Source organism: Lutjanus erythropterus, chromosome 1 (assembly GCF_056507025.1).
Source record: "Lutjanus erythropterus isolate fLutEry1 chromosome 1, fLutEry1.hap2, whole genome shotgun sequence".
NCBI classification, from domain to species: Eukaryota; Metazoa; Chordata; class Actinopteri; order Lutjaniformes; family Lutjanidae; genus Lutjanus; species Lutjanus erythropterus.
The window spans coordinates 36,115,613-36,135,469 of record NC_139317.1 but is presented as its reverse complement, the minus strand read 5'-3'; the positions used below and the strand labels follow the sequence as shown (position 1 = coordinate 36,135,469).

The window sequence follows — 19,857 nt, the reverse complement described above, 5'->3', positions numbered from 1 at the left end:
GAAAACCAGAGCTGTAAAATTAAACATAGTCTGAATCCACGATGATTAAGATGATTAAGAGGCCATACAACCCAACCATGTGGGAGCCATCTATTAAAATGGTGATATATTTACCATTAAGTAGCACTTCACTAGTTCATTTGCTTTTCACAGATATTTAGTTTTAAGATCATGTCCTGAAATTGAACAAATGCTCCCCTAAGATTTTAATCTGCTGTTTTTAGACTTGAAAGAAAAAAATGCACCATGACACAGATGTGACAAGAGACGAGTTTTGCTCTAAAATTAGACATCTGGTATTTGAAAAAACATGGCACATTTTTGCAACTTGATTGATAACACAAACAACCTGCTACCTTTTAAGCACTTCTACCAACTGCAGAGGCTGACAGAGCTCAGACAAGCTTTTTAATGACAAAAATGTTGTACGTGTATTATCTAAATGTATTTAAGTGTACTGTTTTTGAAGATGTACTTGTTTGTTGTACTGTAATGTGAAGTATATGAGTACAGCTCTATTAGAAAATCTAATAACAGTATATCAAGGAGACTTTTCATTTTTTTATTCTTTGATGATTCACTGGCTTATTTGAAAACACATCAATTTACAAAGATTAAGCAAAAACTTGGAAGTGTTGCAGTGGTGAGTAAAAATGCTAGATTTTTGGGGGCTATATTTTATTTTCATCATTATAACTATAGGATTCAAATTAAGATTCTTTGGGTGTAAATAATCAAGGACATTATGAATAGGCAAAATTGGTCTTCCATTTAGAACCAGTGAAGTAGATGAAAAAGAGTATTACAGATCACAGATTAGCATTTTCTGTTGTTTATAATTTAGAAATACTATTGCAACTCTTGCAACTCTGATCATTCAACAGTCACAGATTGAAGATTGCAAAACAATGTAAGCAAAATTCTTTATCTTGAGTCATGTTAGGCGCAGCAGTGATAACTATTAAACACTGAGGTGGCATCTCCTAAGAATTTCTGGACCTTTATCAGCGCTTTCTTACAAAATGATGCCCACAGTGTGTATTACTGTCACATTGAGCTGGCTGGCGTGACACGTGGCACAGTGGCTTCTGTCTTTTATTACATTACTGAAGACTTCAAAAGAATCTTAGCCTGCTTTCATCTGCTGCCTCCCTCAGTCTAATAAGACTGTGATTTCTAAACCTTATTCTCATGTCAAAGGCCCCAAACACACACACACACTGACCACAGAATCCAGTGTGATATGTTTTTGTCCCCAGGAAGGAAGCTAACGTGACAGGGTAATTGCTGGTATGATTTATTGCTAAAATTGACAGCTTTATAGGTCAAGATGGAATTCAAACAGTCACTCAAATTTCTGCTGGTATGTTCAAGCCTATCTCTAAAGGTGTTAATTTATTTTAAAGCGTGGAAAAGATCTTTTATCTGAAGATTTGTGTTGTTAGATGTTAATAATTCAATTATTCATACTTAGAGGAATATCAGTCCTACTCCACTGAGTCATTTTTTTTAACAACTCCCTATTAAGTGTCTGTGGCATTTTACTTATTTTATTTGCTCTCAAATAAGATGATACAAACTCCAGGGTGTGTCTTGGATTAATTTCAGTTGAGCGGTTGGTCCCAATTAACCTGCTAATGTCATGAGACCCCTGCAGGAATCCATGGAAGTCAACCAAAATCATTTTTGGGAACTACTGACACTGTCAGTGTGTTTAAATACACTTGCTTGCAGTCTGGGTGAGGTGTAAAATCCTGATCTGCCGCCGGTTGAAATTAAGGTTTTCTTGAAGCCTCTTCTGCGCTTTGAAGAGAGACTAGAGGGGAAAGGCTGACTGAGCTACGTCAAGTCAGCCAGAAAAAGTCAACTAACACCGGAAGTTCTTACAGTAATTTTCATAATAAAGAACTAAGTTGGCTTTGTTACCGTTTTTTTCTCTGAACAGTACATCAATTAAGAACAAGGGAATTCGGAGGAAAAATTACCCAAAATCCGTCAAGTTTGCAAAGTGGCAGGGGCAGACAGCATATGACGGGTTAATAGAGAACACAATTTGTGTATCTACCACAGCATTTAAATATAGCAAAAAGAAAGAAAAGACAGTTTACAGTTTGGTTCATTGGCTTCAGCCAGTGGTTTAACCAAATTAGCTCAGATTTACAGTAAAAAGGGCAAATTTTAACAACTGTAAGTGCAAGAATATGTTATGGGTTCCATATATGTGTATATATCATTATTCATTATATATCATTATTTGTTTGTTTGTTTTTTTCAGTTTTTTAATCGTCAGTTTATTTTTCCCCTCTCTGGTTGTGGGTGTTTTCATTATCTGTATATATGTATTTCATTTTTGTCGTTCCGTGTAAATTTGATAGTATTATGTATGACTACTCATTTGCAAGGTTTTTTGCCCATTCTGAAAACAATTAAGTTTTAATCATTAAAAAACAAATAGCTAACGTGAACAAACATTTTGCTGGTTTCATGAACTATACACTTATGGCCTAATAGCGTAAATTATATGATAACATTGTCTGTGTCTAAACCTATTAGTGGTTGGCTACATTTCATCCGTATTAGCTGATCATTATTTTGTGAAGCCAACTTGTCTCATGAATGGAGTGTTTTATTGCGAAAGGTTGTACAGGAAGTCGTGTATCCTCCTGTGTGTATTGTGAGCGGCGGCGCTCCGGATCAAAGGCTCGTTTGGCTCTCCAGTCATACGGTCCTGTGCTGAGCGCAGTCTGTCTCTCGGTCTCCACGGACGCTCCTCTGTGTGGATATCTCAGCCTGTTTCTTTTTCCTCTGGATTATTATATTCTTCTGATGGTTTTCAACTCCAACTCGATGCATAGAAATGGGTAAACTGCACTCGAAACATGGTAAGCTTTTCTTTATTCCTGAGAGAAATCACAGTTCTTCTTCTTCTGCTGCTCCTGCGATACTTTCGAGTAACAGTACTCATTGTCTTCTGACTTTCTTTCTCCCAAGCCGCTATTTGTAAACCGAGGGAGAGTCCAGAAGGTAAGCGCGCTTATTTTCCTCTCATATTTATGATAAATACTCACATTTCGGTCAGTCAGTGAAGAGCAGAGCAGTTTTCGGAGTCTCGGCTCTCAGTCCGACTCTTTGAAGATGGACCGCGGACGGAAAACATGAGTGTAGCGCGAAGAAATATAGTTTGTAGCCGCTAATAATGTGTTTCTTTGTTCCAGGCGACAGTTTTGTAGTCAATGCCTGCTTGGCGAGAAAGGGAATCGACGACTGGCTTGTGAAGCAGAAATACTACGGGACTCAACGGGACTGTCACCACAAGAATAGCTGCGGTCTGACTACACGGGTGAGTACGACGATGCTGTCCACGAGGTTCACGTATCTATGCTGCAGCAGCGTTTTACGGTGGCTTGTTAAATGGTCTCATCTCGGTGCTCGTGCGTGTTAATTATGATGAGGTTTTTCAACTGTCTTCAAGGCTTTTCACCTTTTCAGTAGTTTTACGTGAGGTTACATTTGGTCTCAGCTGTCTGCAGTCTTACGCTCTTCTCCTGGACTTAATCTTGACAAACTTTCTCTGAGCTTTTCTGCTGGACAAACTTTTCATGTTGGCTGCACGCAGTGAGTTACATGTTTCTGTTTTCAGACAGTGAAATATTTGCCATTCTGCCGGTCAGTGATGCACTTTAAATTGAACATTTACAAATAGCAGGGATGGAAGTATTGGGAGGGGGGACTGTTGCAACCGTTTCTCCTTAAACCTGTACAAAAAAAAACCCTCTAACACCTATTAACATCTGGCTGTTGTCTTCAATGGGGAATAAGCATTCACTCACAGATCAAATGACTGCAGTAGGGTGTTTATCGGCTCCAGCTCCGATCGGCAGCGATGTAAACATTTTCGTCCCTTTTTGGTGGAGGCAGTGAAGCCTCTTTCCCACACACGTGTGCTGCTTGATTTGACTTGGTTTGATTCGATGCATCAGCCCAGCACAGCAGAGTTTCTCCACTATTTTGTTGTCCAAAAGATTTATTATGAAGCAGTAAAACCAGGAAATGCTGGGTTTTCATCAGCAGTAACTTAACATGACTCCTATCAAGCTGAAAGCAAATATGAAACTAGTAGAAAAAAGCATATGACTTTAAAGTACAAACAGCCATGCAGGGGAGAAACTAATCTTTAAATCACAGAGATTCAGTTAGGAGCTACAAAAGTACCAAGAGCTGAACACACAGAAACTTTTAATAACATGTGATTAAGAGTTATTTGTGTTTAAAAATACATATATGCAGTTATTTAACTGTAAAAACAATATTACATGAGTACATCTCATCATTTTGTCCACAGGCAAAAAGCCCAGTCCAATAGAATTTTTCCAGAGCTATAGTAGATTTTTCACATGGAAAGTGAGTGTTATATGGCAGAAATATTCAATACTTACTTTTGTGTGATTGTTTCATTCAACTGTTACATTCGTCTTGCACCTGTGTTGCTTTCGTACAGATAGAGAGGAGCAAAAGTAACTGTGCCACGTCAGTTTCCACGATTGTATCCAACTCATTTTTCCAAATTAAAAAAAATTATTTGCGTCTGTGGAGAACATGTGTATGCTGTTCACAAAACATAAAATAAATTAATGCATGTATGTGTAAAAAGGAATATAGAAAAAGTTATGCTTTTGTCCCTGCAATCCTTGATACTCTTGAAGCAAACAAACACCTCAGTTTTGTGCCTGTTCCACTCTTTGTTTTTCTGTTTTCTGTTTCACAGTGACAAAATGGAGTGATGGATTTTAACACTCCTTTGGTACACCTCTCATTTGCTCCTGTAGGGCGCATGTGTTGGTATCATCCTATGCACTGATCTGAGGTTTTTTTTAAGGTAACAATAGATCAAGCAGAGTTGAAAGCATTGCAGTGTGACAGTCTGGTGACAAGTGTGGATTGTAAAGGCTGGGGAGAAATGTTGGGGGTCATGCTTGTTTTGTATTTTGGCATTGCCGTAAACACTGTGCTGTTGTTGTCAAGTGAGGAAATCCTTTGGAATTGCTTCAGAGAAGCCTTAAGCCTCTTTGGTTAGTGATGCCTTCCTCAAAGGCAGCATGTTTGAGGAATTGGAGCCCATCAAGACAAAAGGAAAATCAGTTCCTCCACCCACGATCCAGACACTTTAAGCAGAAAATGCATCTATCTATTAAATGCAGCCTAGAATCCAGGATCTCTGGCGTTTTAACACATTAGAGCACTGACTGTAATATTCTTTTGTGATGTTCTTTTGTGATTTTCCTTTTAAAATACTTGACAGTTCCTTTAGTTGCTTGAATTCCATCATTGTTAGCATGTAGCTGCTTTGAGAGATAAACAGTCGATCTTATTTTCTCTTCTTCTTCCCTCTCATTTGCTTTTTATAACAGTGAAACTTTTAGGTTTACGTCATGCAGCAGTTCTTTTGCATGCTATACAAGGCATTTAAACTGATGTTCATGCCAGTAAGACACAACTGCACATGACTGGTTGTATTCTTGAATAAATGTGCCTTTAGTGTGAGGATTTATCGGCATGCTGGTCAGGTTGAGGAAATCATGGGCAAGGGAAATATATACTGATTCCTGCATAAGTCAGGTCCAAAGTCCACCATTTGTTTTTCCTTCTGCGGCAAGGTGTTTTTGATAGCTTTGCTTTGCCTGAAGGGCAGCCACGGTGTTGCATGGTGAGTTAGTGGTGGTCTTTTTATGAATGTCCCGGTCTGAGGTTGGGACTGGCTTGACATGTTGCAGCCACATGGTGTCAAAGTTGCTAATCTTGACATCTGCCCAAAGCTGCAGTAAACTTCTTCATATAGTAACAGGATCCCACTCGCTGCAGGCTCTATGTCTCTGTGGCACTTTTTTTTGGGATTTGGCTCTATGAGAAACACCTCAAACTATGTTTATTTTCTAGAGCATTTTGACGCTGCTGCAGCAGAAAAGCCATGCCATTTACATGGTTGCTTATGTGTTGAGTAGGGTTCATACGGTTCGGGCAATTTGAGCATTTAAAACCACATTATTACCATGCAATTACCATACATTATTGCCACAAAAAGAAATATTCATTACTTTGTTCCTGGAAATTCTTAAGTGTTTCTTTTCCCAACAACATTGGCGTGTGGAGTTTTGGCCCAGGATGGCACAGGAGCCCTGGCTCAAAGGGTTGGATGTTTTTGAAAAATTTGGCATTAGTGGAGCACAGTTTGTATAAATAATTCAAGTCTTTGTGCCTAATGGCTTTTATAGCTCAGAGGTAGAATGAACAAAAGAAGAAAGGTGCTTCCGTCATCGGTATATATTTGGTTGCTTTGCCCTTTTTGGTTTGTGATTATTAAGTGATTAAAAAATCTGTAATATTTCATTCTTAAATTTATAACATTTGTATTTGAGTGTCATAGAACATATTTCTACTCCCATGGTTTCAATGACAGAAAAATCCTTGTTGCCACATACAGCTTTGACATTGCAACAATCAAATATCCAGGACTTTTGCATTCCCACTTTGATTTCTTAATGGTACAAAAACATCTTGAATCTTTTTACACATGATATGAGATTTTTGTATACATTAGCCATTTCTCCCTGCCATTTGTCATGGTGGCACCACTAATGCAGGGTAACACTGAGTTGAAAAATAAGGACATCGAAAAATGTAGTTAGTTCTGGCACAGGATTGGATGGCTTGTCAGCGTGCTGATTTTCTGCACTGCTAGGTGCTGACTCTAAACTTTTTTGTAGTGGTCGCCTGTTATCAATGACAGATGCCAATGCTAATATTTAGAAAGCAGCATGGGCTGCTATAATTCAGATATCAAAACAAAGAAAAGTCAAGTATAATTCCATTATTCTGTGCACATTGCAGTCAAACATTGCTATTTTAGCCTGAAAACTTTTTTTTAGTTTGGACTTTTTATTTAATATTGATGTTTCTGCAGACATTTTTTTGTTTATCAGTCTTAGGGGCAGATGCACTGGCCAAGGCCAGTTATCACAGAATGCCAGATAAACATCCTGCTTAATTGGCTGACTGATTAATTAGTCTATCACTGCCTTTCTGTACAATATTCACTGCACCTTAAATAAATGTTCTCATCAATCAGATATGATAGAGTATAGGAGATGTGCCCTTCAGTATTGTTGGCCTGTTAGCTGTTAGTAGCTTTTCTAAAGACTAAAAAGCATCAACAAATTTATACTGGTACTTTTTATATTTGTCATGTGTGGTATAGCGACCAAACTAAATGTTATGATTTTAATATTTATTTGTCTTTTAACATTGGAAGCAAATGTTTTGTTTAGTACTTTTGTTCATATTAGTGCTTTTAAAGAAGCATTACATAAATGCTAAGAAGTCCCAAAGCTTCCTGAACATTTAAGGATTAAATTTCATGTGTGAAAGTCACTTCAAAAGAAATATTCAAAAACTAAAACATGATCTTAAATCCTGAATTATGAATTATTCTTCAAAATGAATCTATAGCCCTCTGTGACACTTGCTTTAACCGCATTAGAAGTCTTAACACTCTGTGAGAAGAACTTTCAAAGCTCGACCCCGCTGTGCTCTCAGATAAAAACAGAAGCTAACCTCTTAGGTGAGAGAATGTGAATGAAAGTCTCTTAGCTTTAAAAGCTGTCTTTATTGTATAGAATACCTGGTGAGACAGTTATTTATAGCCCCTGTTCTTTGAGCCCCCCTCCCAGCTGAACCAGGGTCCAGGAGAATGTGGGTCGGGTGTCAACAGTAGGGAGTCCACACTTGGAATTCTTTTGATCCAATCTTTTCCAAACCATATTCCCTGTAGGAACAATGCAGGTTTCAGACAAGTCATTGTTCTGAAGGGCTGCTCATGTTAGCAGTTTGTCTTCATTAATGGTTGTAGAATTGAAATCGGAGGGTGTGCAGATAAACAAAGACATAAAGGCGCACTTGAAGGCTTAATGATGTTTCCATGCAGACTCTATACCCGTTCATGAAGTCTACAGTCAAATGCAGCATTTGCTAAGTGAGTAGTGCGGGCAGGTGGATCTCTGGGTCTCAACACAGGTCATGTGAGCCTCGGCACGCTTTCTCCCCTGTGTACAGCATGGTGTCTGCACCTACCCGTAAATTTGATATGTTATGCGCACCCTGCAGAATGATGTCGCTGACACAGACACTGATAGAGTGGAAGGTTTTCACAACTTATGACTTGGAAGTTCAAATTTCTGTTGGTTAGTTTATTAGGTTGCTTTTCTTGGCATCAGATGAAAGGAGAGCCCATCATGTTTAAAAATAATCTATTTTAATGGTTATTCTCTGCAAAGTTGCCCCTTTCTATTCTTAAAATACCCCTCCCCCTCTCCTGGTTCTCCCCCTCTAGCCTCCATCTGTTTCTTCAGTTTACCCTGTGGCCCTGTGTTGGTTGTGGCTGATGAAACGAGACTGCATTTGAAGTGGGCCACGCAGGGAGGTGTTTGTAGTGACACTCATGGCTCCTCCTCCGCTGTGAAGCCCTACCCTCTGTGTAGCAAAAGCCACCTCTAGTCTTCCCAAGCTCGCACAATTCCAAAGCTTCTATATATTTTTTTTTCAATCTGAGTTTCCATCAGCTTGTGTGGAGTCGTAGACAAAAAGCAAAGGTACATCTGACGACAGAATGCAACTCAAAAGTGAATCACAGTGAAACTTCTGCCCCCAACCCCCTTGTCTCGCAGTTGGTTGCCAGCCCTTTGATTTTTTTTTGAAAGTAGAAAGGTTTTTTTGGAAGTAGGCCTAAAGCTTTTAAACGCATTCCCTCAGCCTCCGAGTCTGATAAAAGACATGGCAGGTTTTTGCGCCCCCATCGTCTTTCGCTTCTGCTGTTGTGCTTTTTCTCTCCTTGTCGTTCTCACAAAGCGAGGGCCCTTGTCTAGAAGCTGAAAGCACCTTTCAAATGCAGACTCCTCTTCCTCTTTCTCTCCTTCTTTCTGTCGTTCTCTGCGCGTTTTCTTTTCCCACCGGCTGGCCTCTTGTGCGTGCTGTGTGACGTATGCCCCTCTCCCACCGGGCTCTACCCCCTCTGTGCTCCCAAGGGACCGAGGGGCCTGTTGTTGCTCTTTGAAGAGGCTGGGAGAAAAGTTTGGAGCCACACTCTAAAGAGAAGAAAAGCCTTAGCCTTTGGGGAGGAGGGGTAGCACCTGGCCATAGAGGGGCTCTGTGATTTTTTTTATTTTTTTATTTTCCCATGAGAAGATGGTGTGGAAGCCTTGGGCTGACGTCAACGTAGCTGGGGGACTGGGAGGTTCGAGGACGTGCAGGTGGCTTTAATGTCACATCCGGCATCGTATGTCACATAGATTACTAAAAGCTGGAGGAGTTTCTCCTGTGTGACAAAGCACAGCGGATAACTCTTGGCCGTTGAGAATGGTGCCTTCTGGAGAGGATTTCTGTGAAAGAATGATAGTGGTTTAGGGTAAGGAACAGCTCAAGTGGCATGTAGACATTTGATCAGGTTTATCCACTGTTCTCTTTTGTTGTGCTAAAGCATCTCCACTCCATCTCTCTATGTACTTCAAGATGACCATTATACATATCACATACCATTTTCTGATTCAGATTTTTATTATGAAATCAGTTGCACTTTATTTTACAGTACACTAATGAGACATAACAAGCTGCACTTTGTATGAAATTACACAAAAACTAGAATTAAAATATTTTTTATTAGACTCCTGTTAGACTTTATAAGAGCGTAATTAGGGTCACATTACCATAGAACTGTACTGTAAACTAAAGTGTATTATTTTAATTTTAATTTTTACATTGTGTAAACTTAGGTTTACAGTACATCTCTCTTGTAATGTGTCCCAAATCACCCTCTAAGAAAGTCTTATAAGTGTCTAGCAGTGGGAATGAATGCGCCTAAGTTTACAGTACAGTTCTGTGGAAATGTGTCCATAGTTACGCTCTAACAAAGTCTAATAAGGGTCTAGTACCATCATGTCAAAGAACACATCAAATCTAGTTTTGGACTGATTTAATACTAGCTAGCTAGTAGTGTACTGTAAAATAAAGTGAGACCAAGATATTTAGTGTTATTTTAGCGGTCTCATTTCTCAATATCATTAACATGTTTAAAGTTTAAAAAAGCAATGATCAGTTGTGACTTGTAGTTGTCATTAGGAATGAAACCATGCACTGGGCATAAACAGTATGAGTAAAATGGTGCTCATGTATGTGCAAAATCTGTTGACGCATGTGCATGTGTGTGTGCAGCATGTCTGGAGTCAGCTGTACGGATGCACTCCAGAGATCAAAGGCTTTTGGGGGAATGTGCTCTAAATCTCAGGGGATTAGCAGCTGAGATTGTGCTTTGTTTCCCTAAATATATGCTCAGTTCGGAGCAACGGATAGCTGTTGATCAAAGTGTCTCTCACCACCCTTTCACAGTTGCATTTAGACTGGAGGGTTTTGTTCCACACTTGAGGGTGGCATATATTTCACAGATCTAAGAAATAGTTTGATATTCAGAATGTTTGGCTATTAAGTTTTCCTTTGTTGTGAAACTGGACTCAGCCTCAGATTGAAATGGCTTGCCATTGATAAGCATATGCCAAGTAAATGGTTCAAATAGTGTGATATTCTGAGCAAAAAATCTGCCCAGATCCAGAGTTCATTTCACTGACATCATCATCTTTGCTGTAATGCTTACATATCTTCAAACTTTTGATGTGTGTGTATGCCTTAGACATGCTAATGCCTTTTGATAAGCTTCAAGAACGTGTTCCTTTCTAGGTTTGACTTGAAATATTGGGTTCGAAAGGAGAGCAATTACTTGTCTAATATTTTAGCTGATAGATAATGACCAATTTCATGCAGTCAATATGGCAGATCAAAGACTTTTACTACTAGGCATGTACATTTCATATAATTCCTGATAGATTAGTTTTGATTTTTTTGAGAAGCAGTACTTTTGAGAATGTTTTCATTTATCAGAACATTAAATATGAGAGACAACTTATTAGTTACCATGCTGCTTATTTTACCACCAATTACACTGAAGAGGAGGTATATCATGACACAAGAAACAGCCAAATATTATAGGCAATATATTTAATTAATACCCAGCCATCACAGTGCAAAAGTTAGCCTATTTCTCTGTAGGCATATTGTATGCACAGTTGTATCTAGTAACATTAATGGTGGTTCAGTACCATTACGTGTCCCAGTAAGCCATAATAATGAGCCAGCTTGTAAAATACCAGGACCCAAGACCTAGCTGTCCTAAATGCAGAAAATAATGTTAATAATTACAAATGCACTTTTCCTACTATGACATGTCAGAATGAATGTAAAATGTTAAGGAATGAGAGGAGCAGAAAGCAGTTGGTTAGTTGGTCACAGTTTTTCATATAGCTGATTTGGATCAGCGACATGTCCCTAAAACACAGGGACTTTGCAATGAAAGCCCTCGCTGGTCAGCTGCCTTGATGTGGGGCCAGAGTGCAATGTGCCCATTCAGTGTCTTCAGTCTTCAGGGAAGCCTCAAAATCGCAGGTTGCTCCTTCTTTCTCAGGCCTCTAAATTGTTGACCCATTCACGCTTTTGTTCCATTTGAGACGTGGGACAGGATCAGCCTCTGTAGCCTCAGCTGCATCTTCAAGGAAGCAAAGCTGGGGTCCAGTATTCGGAAATGACGTTGAAGTTAATTTCTCTTCAATTGCAGAAGCTGACCGTTCAATTTCTGCCAATGCCCGTCTTCTTGTTTTCACCCATCTCCATCAGTAGCTGGTGCACACTTGGTGCAGAGGATGGCATCTTTGTTATTAACTTTTTTACAAGCATGTTCGGTGTTTTTTGACTTGCTGCCCTGTCTGTGGATTCATTAAGATTGTGGAGTGATGAGGTTTAGTAGTGTATACTTTGGTGATAACTGCCAAACAAACGAATTAGATTGTGATGCCAGGAGATTTTAGTCTAAGCAGCCATCCACCAGGACGCATCATGTGATTATTGAAGGAGGAAAACAGATACACACTTTAAATCAGGTTCCAGATAGTAGATGATTTGGCTGTATGATTTAATCGGTCTGTACTTCAAATTCTGTTTCTTCTCAGACTTATGAAAGTAACAAATAATAATTTCTGTGTACCCCCCAAATATTCAAAATAAATTTTTGAATGTAAGGTGTGTGTAATAGGTCAGGGTTTGACATGGCTTTGTGCCAATGAAGGTCTGGGTTGGGAGAAACTCTAGGTGACTCGGGCTCCTGTGGTGGCGCTGAGCTCCTCTGAGCTTTCTGTGGGAGCTCGGTGCCCATTTTAATCACCCACTTAAAAGGCTCTGCTGAAGTGGGTGTTTAAGTGTTTAAACCCTGAATAATTCTCTCTTGTTTGTTTATCAGGTTCCCCTGCGGGTTGCGCTCTGGCCTGTGCAGTAAGCGCTGAATAATTTGACTGAGCACTCAAAGTGGCTCTCGAATAGTAGGAGATGAACATCTGCATAAAAACTGCTATCAAGGTCTCATGAGAGTGTGTACATGCAGAGGATCATGCACGCGCACTCATGTGCCATGAAGCACGCAGGCACTCACAGATATACATACACACACAACACCCATTTGTTTACTCTAATATGTGAATCCATTTATCACTGCTAACAGATGCAGAGTCTCAGCATGATTCCCTTCCACTTGTTTTTCTTGCAAACTGGTCGCAGGGAAACACCAGTGATGGACTCCGCAGCTTCCATGAGCCCTGCTGTTGTATTTATCCTCCTTGTGTTTGAGAGCTTTTGTGACCAGGGCTCTAAGGCCACCTGAGGTAGGGGGAATGGAGGAAGTGGATTTGGGTAAACAGAGTTGGGAGAGCATTGTGCCTCCCACAGACAGAGGTTCCAGGGCTCTTTGGCTCTTCCTGTGGCGCCAGGGCTGGAGGAGGTCTGGATTGTCTGTTAGGGGATGTTTTTGGTGGAAGGAAAGCTAAACAGAGGAGCTGCCCTGCTGAAAGGAAAGTTGTCCTCCCCTGGTGTGTTTATGCTCCACAGGTGCCACAGCCTAAAGAGGACCTCACCCTGTAGAAGCAGGCCAACCCTGTGCTCTCCAAAGGGCCATTTGCCCTGTCCGTCAAACAAACCACTCCCCCACCCAAGTTTCTTGCTCAACTTTGAAAAAACTGCATCCGTGGACAAAGAGTTTTGTAAATCTTTATGGGACTGCTTTGGTCAAATTTTAAGTTTTCCTGTGTTTTAGTATAAAATATGTTTTATAATTTTTTTCAAATTTTTGTAACTGCTTGTCTTATTCAAAGGCTTAAACATTGAATTTGGTCCCACTGTCTTACCACTGGTATTATTTTCTCCTATTTTGCTGTGTCCTAGACATTTCTGGGTGTCAGTCTGTTTGGCACTGTTGTTTAGCCCCTAGCCAATACAGAGCTCAGATTTTGAGGTTGGGATTGATGGGAAAATTAAGTGACCAATAGTTAGATTGCATTCTCCATCTCTTTCCTCTGCTCTCTGTCTGTGAGAATTGCAGAACGAGATGTACAAATACACACACACACTTAGGCAGAACAGACTGATTGCTTTGACTGTATTCATACACAATCTCGTGTTGTGGAGAGGTGTGGGTGTGCTTATTTGTGTTTCAAAATGTAACTGCTGTGAAACAATCTGAAAATAGTGTTTTATTTCTCTGATTCACTGCTTTGTTCTTGCTAATGCCTGTCCCTCTCCTAATTCACTCTCTCTTTGTCTCTCACCCTCTGTGTCTTTTGTTGAACCGGAGAGGAGGGGCCAACCTCGAAGGGTACATTTACAAACAATGCTGCAGACATTACCATTAATGTTTTACTTCTTCTTCTTCTTTTTTTTTTTTAAGAAATCTACTTGTTTGAGTTGAATTTTTACTTGCCCCTGTACAAATCGTTATATTAGCAGTTATTAAATAACTACAAAGATTAAACTTGATTATCATGTTTAATTTGGGGCTGCAATGCCTATAAAATGTCAGAAAATAGTGAAAAATGTCCATCCCATTTTTTCAAAATCCAAGGTAATGTCTTTAAGTCTCTTGTTTTGTTGGTCTAAAATACAAACTTATTCAGAATGATATGATAATAAACAGAGCAAAGCAGGTCATCACCATATTTGAGAGACTGAAAACAGTATTTTGTTCACTTTGCATGAAAAATTAGTTTAATTGTCAACCAATTATTAAAATACTCTAATAGTTTAGGTCTTTTTTACCACTTGCCTGACATGGCATGCTACTTGCCCTGGGCAAGCGGGGAATCCTTATTGTTGAGCCCTGGATGTGCCTGTTTACTGAATTCATTCCATTCATACATTTCATTTTTGTATTAGAATGTGTCTGTTTCTGTGTCTACTGTATGTCAATGTGTGTTTGAGCATCGGTAGTAGAATTTGGTTGCAGTTTGCAACTGAGTAACCTACTCCGTTGTTAGTTCATTATGGTGAGCAGTGACACAAGCCACTAATTCCAGTCAGCTATGAATAGAAACCAGCCCCTGGCACCAGCCTACTTGTATATAGTAGTTGAAGTGTCTATTTCTGCTGCTGTGTTTACTTGCAAAGTTGAAACACTCTCTGTAATTACAGAGATTTTAGGTCCACAGTTAAAAGGTCAGATGTGAGGGATGTTTAGAGGTAGTGGCTTGTGGCTGGCAGGATGTCTGCTCCAAACATGTTGTGCGTGTGTGCACTTGTGTGTGTGTGTGTTTGAGTGTATGGTCCTACTGTATATGTGCATAGGCAGAGAGGAAGAATGGCCACCTTGGTGTTGAGGTCAGTTCCAGCTGGTCAGCATGCACACGTTAGAGGTTTTCTTAACTGCCACCTACCACATGGAGCTCTGCTGTTGATTGCAGTGATGAGGTTTAGTAGCTGGCTTTGAATGAAATAAGATGGGGTAGATGTTACTGACAACTGTCATTTGGAGGAATTGTAGAGTTCGGATTATAAAGATTAGTTTTATGACATCTCATCCACGGTTTGCTTCTGTTTCACTGTGTATAGTGGCTGGATCACAAACAGACTGCCGAATTGCACTCACAACGCAACCCTGACAACTCACAGAACTGGTTCAGTAGCTCAGGTAGTAATGTGAGCTAAAACCATTATCTATTTTGTGCATTCCAGCTTTTAATCTAACATGTCCTAACTGGATCTGATGATAACAACTATGTTAAAGAGAAGACTTTAATTCCAAACTGATGTGTCCTTTATTAAAAAACAAAACAAAACAACAGCTTATGGGCTTGTCAAAGTCTTTTGTCTTCTTTCTAAGGTGACTTACAACTGAGCAATTTTTTTCAATTGTCTCAGCATGAATATTTACTATTTTAGAGTGAGTTCCTTAAGCTGAGGCTGCTGACATGACAAGTTACAGAAGTGTTTCTTCTCACTCTGCTGTGGTTAAAGGTTGAAGTGGCTGTCACTTTCTTGCTGCCCCAGAGGTAGACTTCTTAACTAAAACCTCATCCCTTCTGCACTTTGCAGCACTTGAGACTGGCGTCTGAAGCCACCCAGGCGACTGAAGGACTGTCTCTCCTCAAAGAGAGCTTTGACTAATTACTTAGACCAGCTAGACGCGATGTAACACACTCACTGTTAAACACAACATGCATGGGAGCAGACTTGTTGCGAACCAGTTGTGTTAAATATATAATCCATCCTATTTTTGCAGTAATGATTGACACACATTCATAAACTGTAAACCAACGTCAACTCAGCAGTACTGCGCTGCCCCTTTTTGCCAAGGAAGTTAAAAGTTTCAAAGTGAACTAATTTCCTTCATGAAGGGTGAGATATCCTATTATTGTACTCACCACAGCTTTTGGAGATGAGGTGTGTCATTTTGCATAAGACTCCCTCTCTTCTCTTTCTCTCACTCTTTGGAACTGAGCTTTACTCTGAATTCAGAGGGCCATAATGTTGTGATTTGTTACTCTTGGCTGGCGGAGACCACCTGTAAATCAAGGCCAAGCGACAGGCTGTCTCCATTCCCTTCCAAACCATAGCTTCCTCTTGGGAATGCAAGGTCCCAAAGTGGAGTTCATTGGCTGGTGGAGAATGTGCTTTAAGGATTCACCTCTAGCTCAGATTCCCCCGTTAACTCTCTGACTCCCAAGGAAACTTGATGATAAAAACAGAAGTGGCTTTGCTCACGCTGACTACTCACATGTTACCTTCATGCCTAGTGTGTGACTGTTTATGAGCATTGTTACATAGTTCAGCTGCTGCCAACTCAGTAAAGGAAGATGAAGAAATGTCAATAATTAACATGTAGTAACAGTAGCGGAATTGGTCTCAGTGTCCATAGCTCCAAGCTAAGATATATGTTTTAGATAAACATATTTTTAAAGCTTTTAAATTTAAAGTATATGTCTAGTGGCCCAATGTAAATTTTTGGAAAAACAACACAGAAAAGACAATTTAACATAACTCAGCATAAATTAATTATGAATTATGATGTGGTGTTTCCTGAAGACATTGAGTCTGATGAAAAATGAGTTTGACTTCTTGGTTAATTGGGGGAATTGGTGGCACACACAGCAGTGTCAGTGTGTTAGATGTGTCAGATTCTAGTCACTTGAACTCTTTTCATGGTCCACCTTTAGTATTTCTGGTTCTCCTGTAAGGATTTGTTTTAGCAGTTTGAATAGGTTTAGTGAACCCATGCATCAGTAGCCCCGAAATATTGGTAGCTGGACAGTGATGGGTACTATTAACTAATTTCCTAAAATGTTGAACTAAAACTTGAAAAGGAATAGGAATGTTTGTAACTTTGTGTTGGCAAAATATGTATGGGGGTAATACTTGATGGCCACCGAGGGCCACCTACATGGAATATTTGGTGGCCAGACAGCAACTCTTTTTAGCTGCTGGCCATTGGGCCCGGGTTAATATTGAACCCCGTAGACTGTCTTTGTCATTTCAGCCTATATCCATCCAGTACACAGTGAAACGAAACAACGTGTGTGTCGGGGGCTGTGTGTGTAATTGCTGGCACTCCCATCAGTTTTGTGGATATGAGGTAGTTCTGTCTTTTTTAATTTTTACAAACAAATTTAAGAGAAAGTAAGAGAACCTTTGTGATAAAGGTCCAGTGTTTCTCTCGTTATAGAAAATGAAAGCACTCTAAGCAATTGGTGTCCTTAAATTGCTGGAGGGGTAGTCATGCAGTTCGACTCTTGATCTTGACACCTTGTATCCCCTCCCTCTCCCTCTCTCCGGTGAGATAAGGCTTTGATAAACAGTGTGATAAATGTTAATTGCTGTGGTTATATATTTTTCAAAAGCTAATAAAGGCTGTTACCTTGAGTAACAGGTAGGGTTTAGTGCCTGAGGGGCTGGCTGAGTTGTAAAAGCTTATCTTTGCAGGTGTAAAAGTTTTGTAAATGGGTCATTAAAGTGTTGGCCAACTTCACACATGAAACACAAAAAAAGGAGGGGGGAGGGAGATTACTTCAGATCAGCATGTTTCTGAAGCGTCGAGATGAGGGCTGTAAATCTCTGCTAATATTCCACTGAGCCTTTCAGGAGGCAGCCTTTGATGTGGGTGAGGTAATGTGACCAGCAGTGTTTGCAATGTAAATCTGACGCGGTGAAATGAGTGGTGGCTGTGCACTATGGCTCTACAAAAGGAAAGCACCCAATCTCAGCCCTTGTGGAGCTTGTAAAAAAGCAAAACAAATTAATTCAGAGAGCAAACAACACGTGTACAAAAATTCACACATGAACCCTCACACACTACACAGACACGTGTCTTTGCACCCTCTCATCCAGCAATGTCAGAGAGTTCATTTACACATACTATGTAATTTGACTTAATATATAGTATACAAGCAAAGCTCTACTGAACCACACCTCCTCCAGATGCAGGGCTTTTAGTGCATTCACATGCTCCTTGGATGGTTCCATTTCCAGAGATGGGAAGCCGTTATTCTGACTTTGGTGTGTTCATGTGCTTTTAAATTGTAAAGTGGGTGCTAGTAAGGGCAGGTTAGAATATGTTATATGCTGAATCAGTTTGTAGGCTACCTGACTTCATATTAAGATTAACATTAATAAATAATATGTCTAACTAATCTAGGTCACTTGGTGTGAACCACAAAAAACATTTACAACCTAATACCATATGTATATTACCACAGTTTATTGAATAGTAAATCAATAAATGATTAATTGTTACAGCTCTAATCAACAGACAATAGCTTGGAAACTCTTGTAACAAAATTTTCTCGGACTGTCTGAATTGTTCTGACTTCAGGGGGCATACACATGAATTTTCCCTTTTTTCTATTATTCTGACACCACACGAATACAGGATTTTTACACATATACACATTTTTTTGTAATTTTTTTTTACACATATACACATAATTTTGCATATATACATATATATGTGTATATGTTTGTGTGTGCGTGTGGAGAATATCTGCATGACCTGTGTCATGAACTAGAGTCAGCACGGTAAGCCCTCTGGCATGCGCTGCCTCCTCAAACCCCTCCAGTCTTGGTGTTGCTGACCATGCACACTTTAATCATAGAGCTGCTTCCTCCAACCTGCCTGGTGATGGATCCCAACTCCATGGCTATAATTTCCTTCCTGGGGTGCAGGAAGAGAAGTGGGTGTGCCGTGACTGAGGGGTGTCAAGCGTGGGGCCGTAGCGTCTGGAGGGAAGGTGTCTGTCTTTGATGCTCTTTCCGCGATGTCAAATTACATGTTGGCCCCCTTCAGCCAGCAGAGTTAAAGGACTTGCTTGTCCAATTATTTATTCTGTTAGTTGTTTGCTCTTTCTCTGGAGATGGTGAAAAATCAAGGCAGACAAAGTAGTTGTGACGCAAAAGAGGAGGCTTTAGTGGTCAGTTGGGGCCCACATGTGGTTTTAAAGTTGGGTGTTGAAACCACATGTGGCGTGTGATGATATGTGCACAATTTTCCCATCTGATGAAACCCCTAAATTATGAATGTCGTTGCATAGTTAACTTGATAATAATCCTGCTCAGCTGTGTAATATTTGCACTGAAGAATAAAACTTTAAGCTGCTTCCGATTAAAAGCATCCAGCAGATAGCTTATGTTGTGGTAATGGTGCATGTGAAGGGCTCAACATCAAAAGATTTACAGTCTCTGACCTCTGGAAAGGCTTTGAGTTTCTTATCAAAGGCATAAAATTGCTTTGTAAAACACTGCAGATATGACTTCCTCTTGGCACTGCAGACAGCTCATGAGATCAGTTTTATGCATTTGTTGGGTTTGTTGTAAAGCTCTGACATGTTCGAAGACCTGAGCAGATGTTCCACTGGAGCAAATTCAAGAAACTACCTCAATACATCATATGATGATGAGCCTGATAGTCGCTTTGTGAAAAAGAAACCAAAGAGATTTATCTTGTTGGGTTTGAGAGAGATGTAGACACATTAATTTACCATGGCTCTTAGTCTGTAGGTGTTGTATTAAAATTGGCCCCATCTCCCCTCCCTCCTAAATGGGGCCATCTCGCGTCAGCTTTGCTATGCTATATGATTATCTGAGATCTTTATTTCATGTGTGAAAACTGATCCCCTTTGAAGCCTCACTCAGAGGCAGTGCAGCGCTTCACTACCTCACATCAACACCCTCTATCTTGGCTCCATCTCGGAGCGTCATGTTTTACTGCTATGTGGGACTTTGAGTAAGGCTGTTTAATGTTGCTGGAAGGTGAGGAGCACTCCAGCGTGAAGATCTGCAAAAGACTGGATCCTAAACTGCTGTCTGATGATGACTGGTGGTCTGTTTAGTTTTTCTTTTTGTGTTTTTTTTTCCTTCAGCTGCCCCACCACACTCACCACACAGCACAGGATAGGCACT

At 40.1% G+C, this 19,857-nt stretch overlaps 1 protein-coding gene across 1 annotated transcript in view; it reads left to right on the top strand.

Moving 5' to 3' along the window:
• Window positions 1-2,692: 2,692 nt before the first annotated feature.
• The window catches only part of nkd1 (NKD inhibitor of WNT signaling pathway 1), a 41,510-nt gene continuing 24,345 nt past the window's right edge, over window positions 2,693-19,857 (top strand). The window contains exons 1-3 of the mRNA XM_084720851.1: window positions 2,693-2,882; window positions 2,992-3,024; window positions 3,216-3,340. Of these exons, the coding sequence (XP_084576977.1) occupies window positions 2,858-2,882; window positions 2,992-3,024; window positions 3,216-3,340 (183 nt within the window). The 5' untranslated portion in view covers window positions 2,693-2,857. The remainder of the gene's footprint in view (window positions 2,883-2,991; window positions 3,025-3,215; window positions 3,341-19,857) is intronic.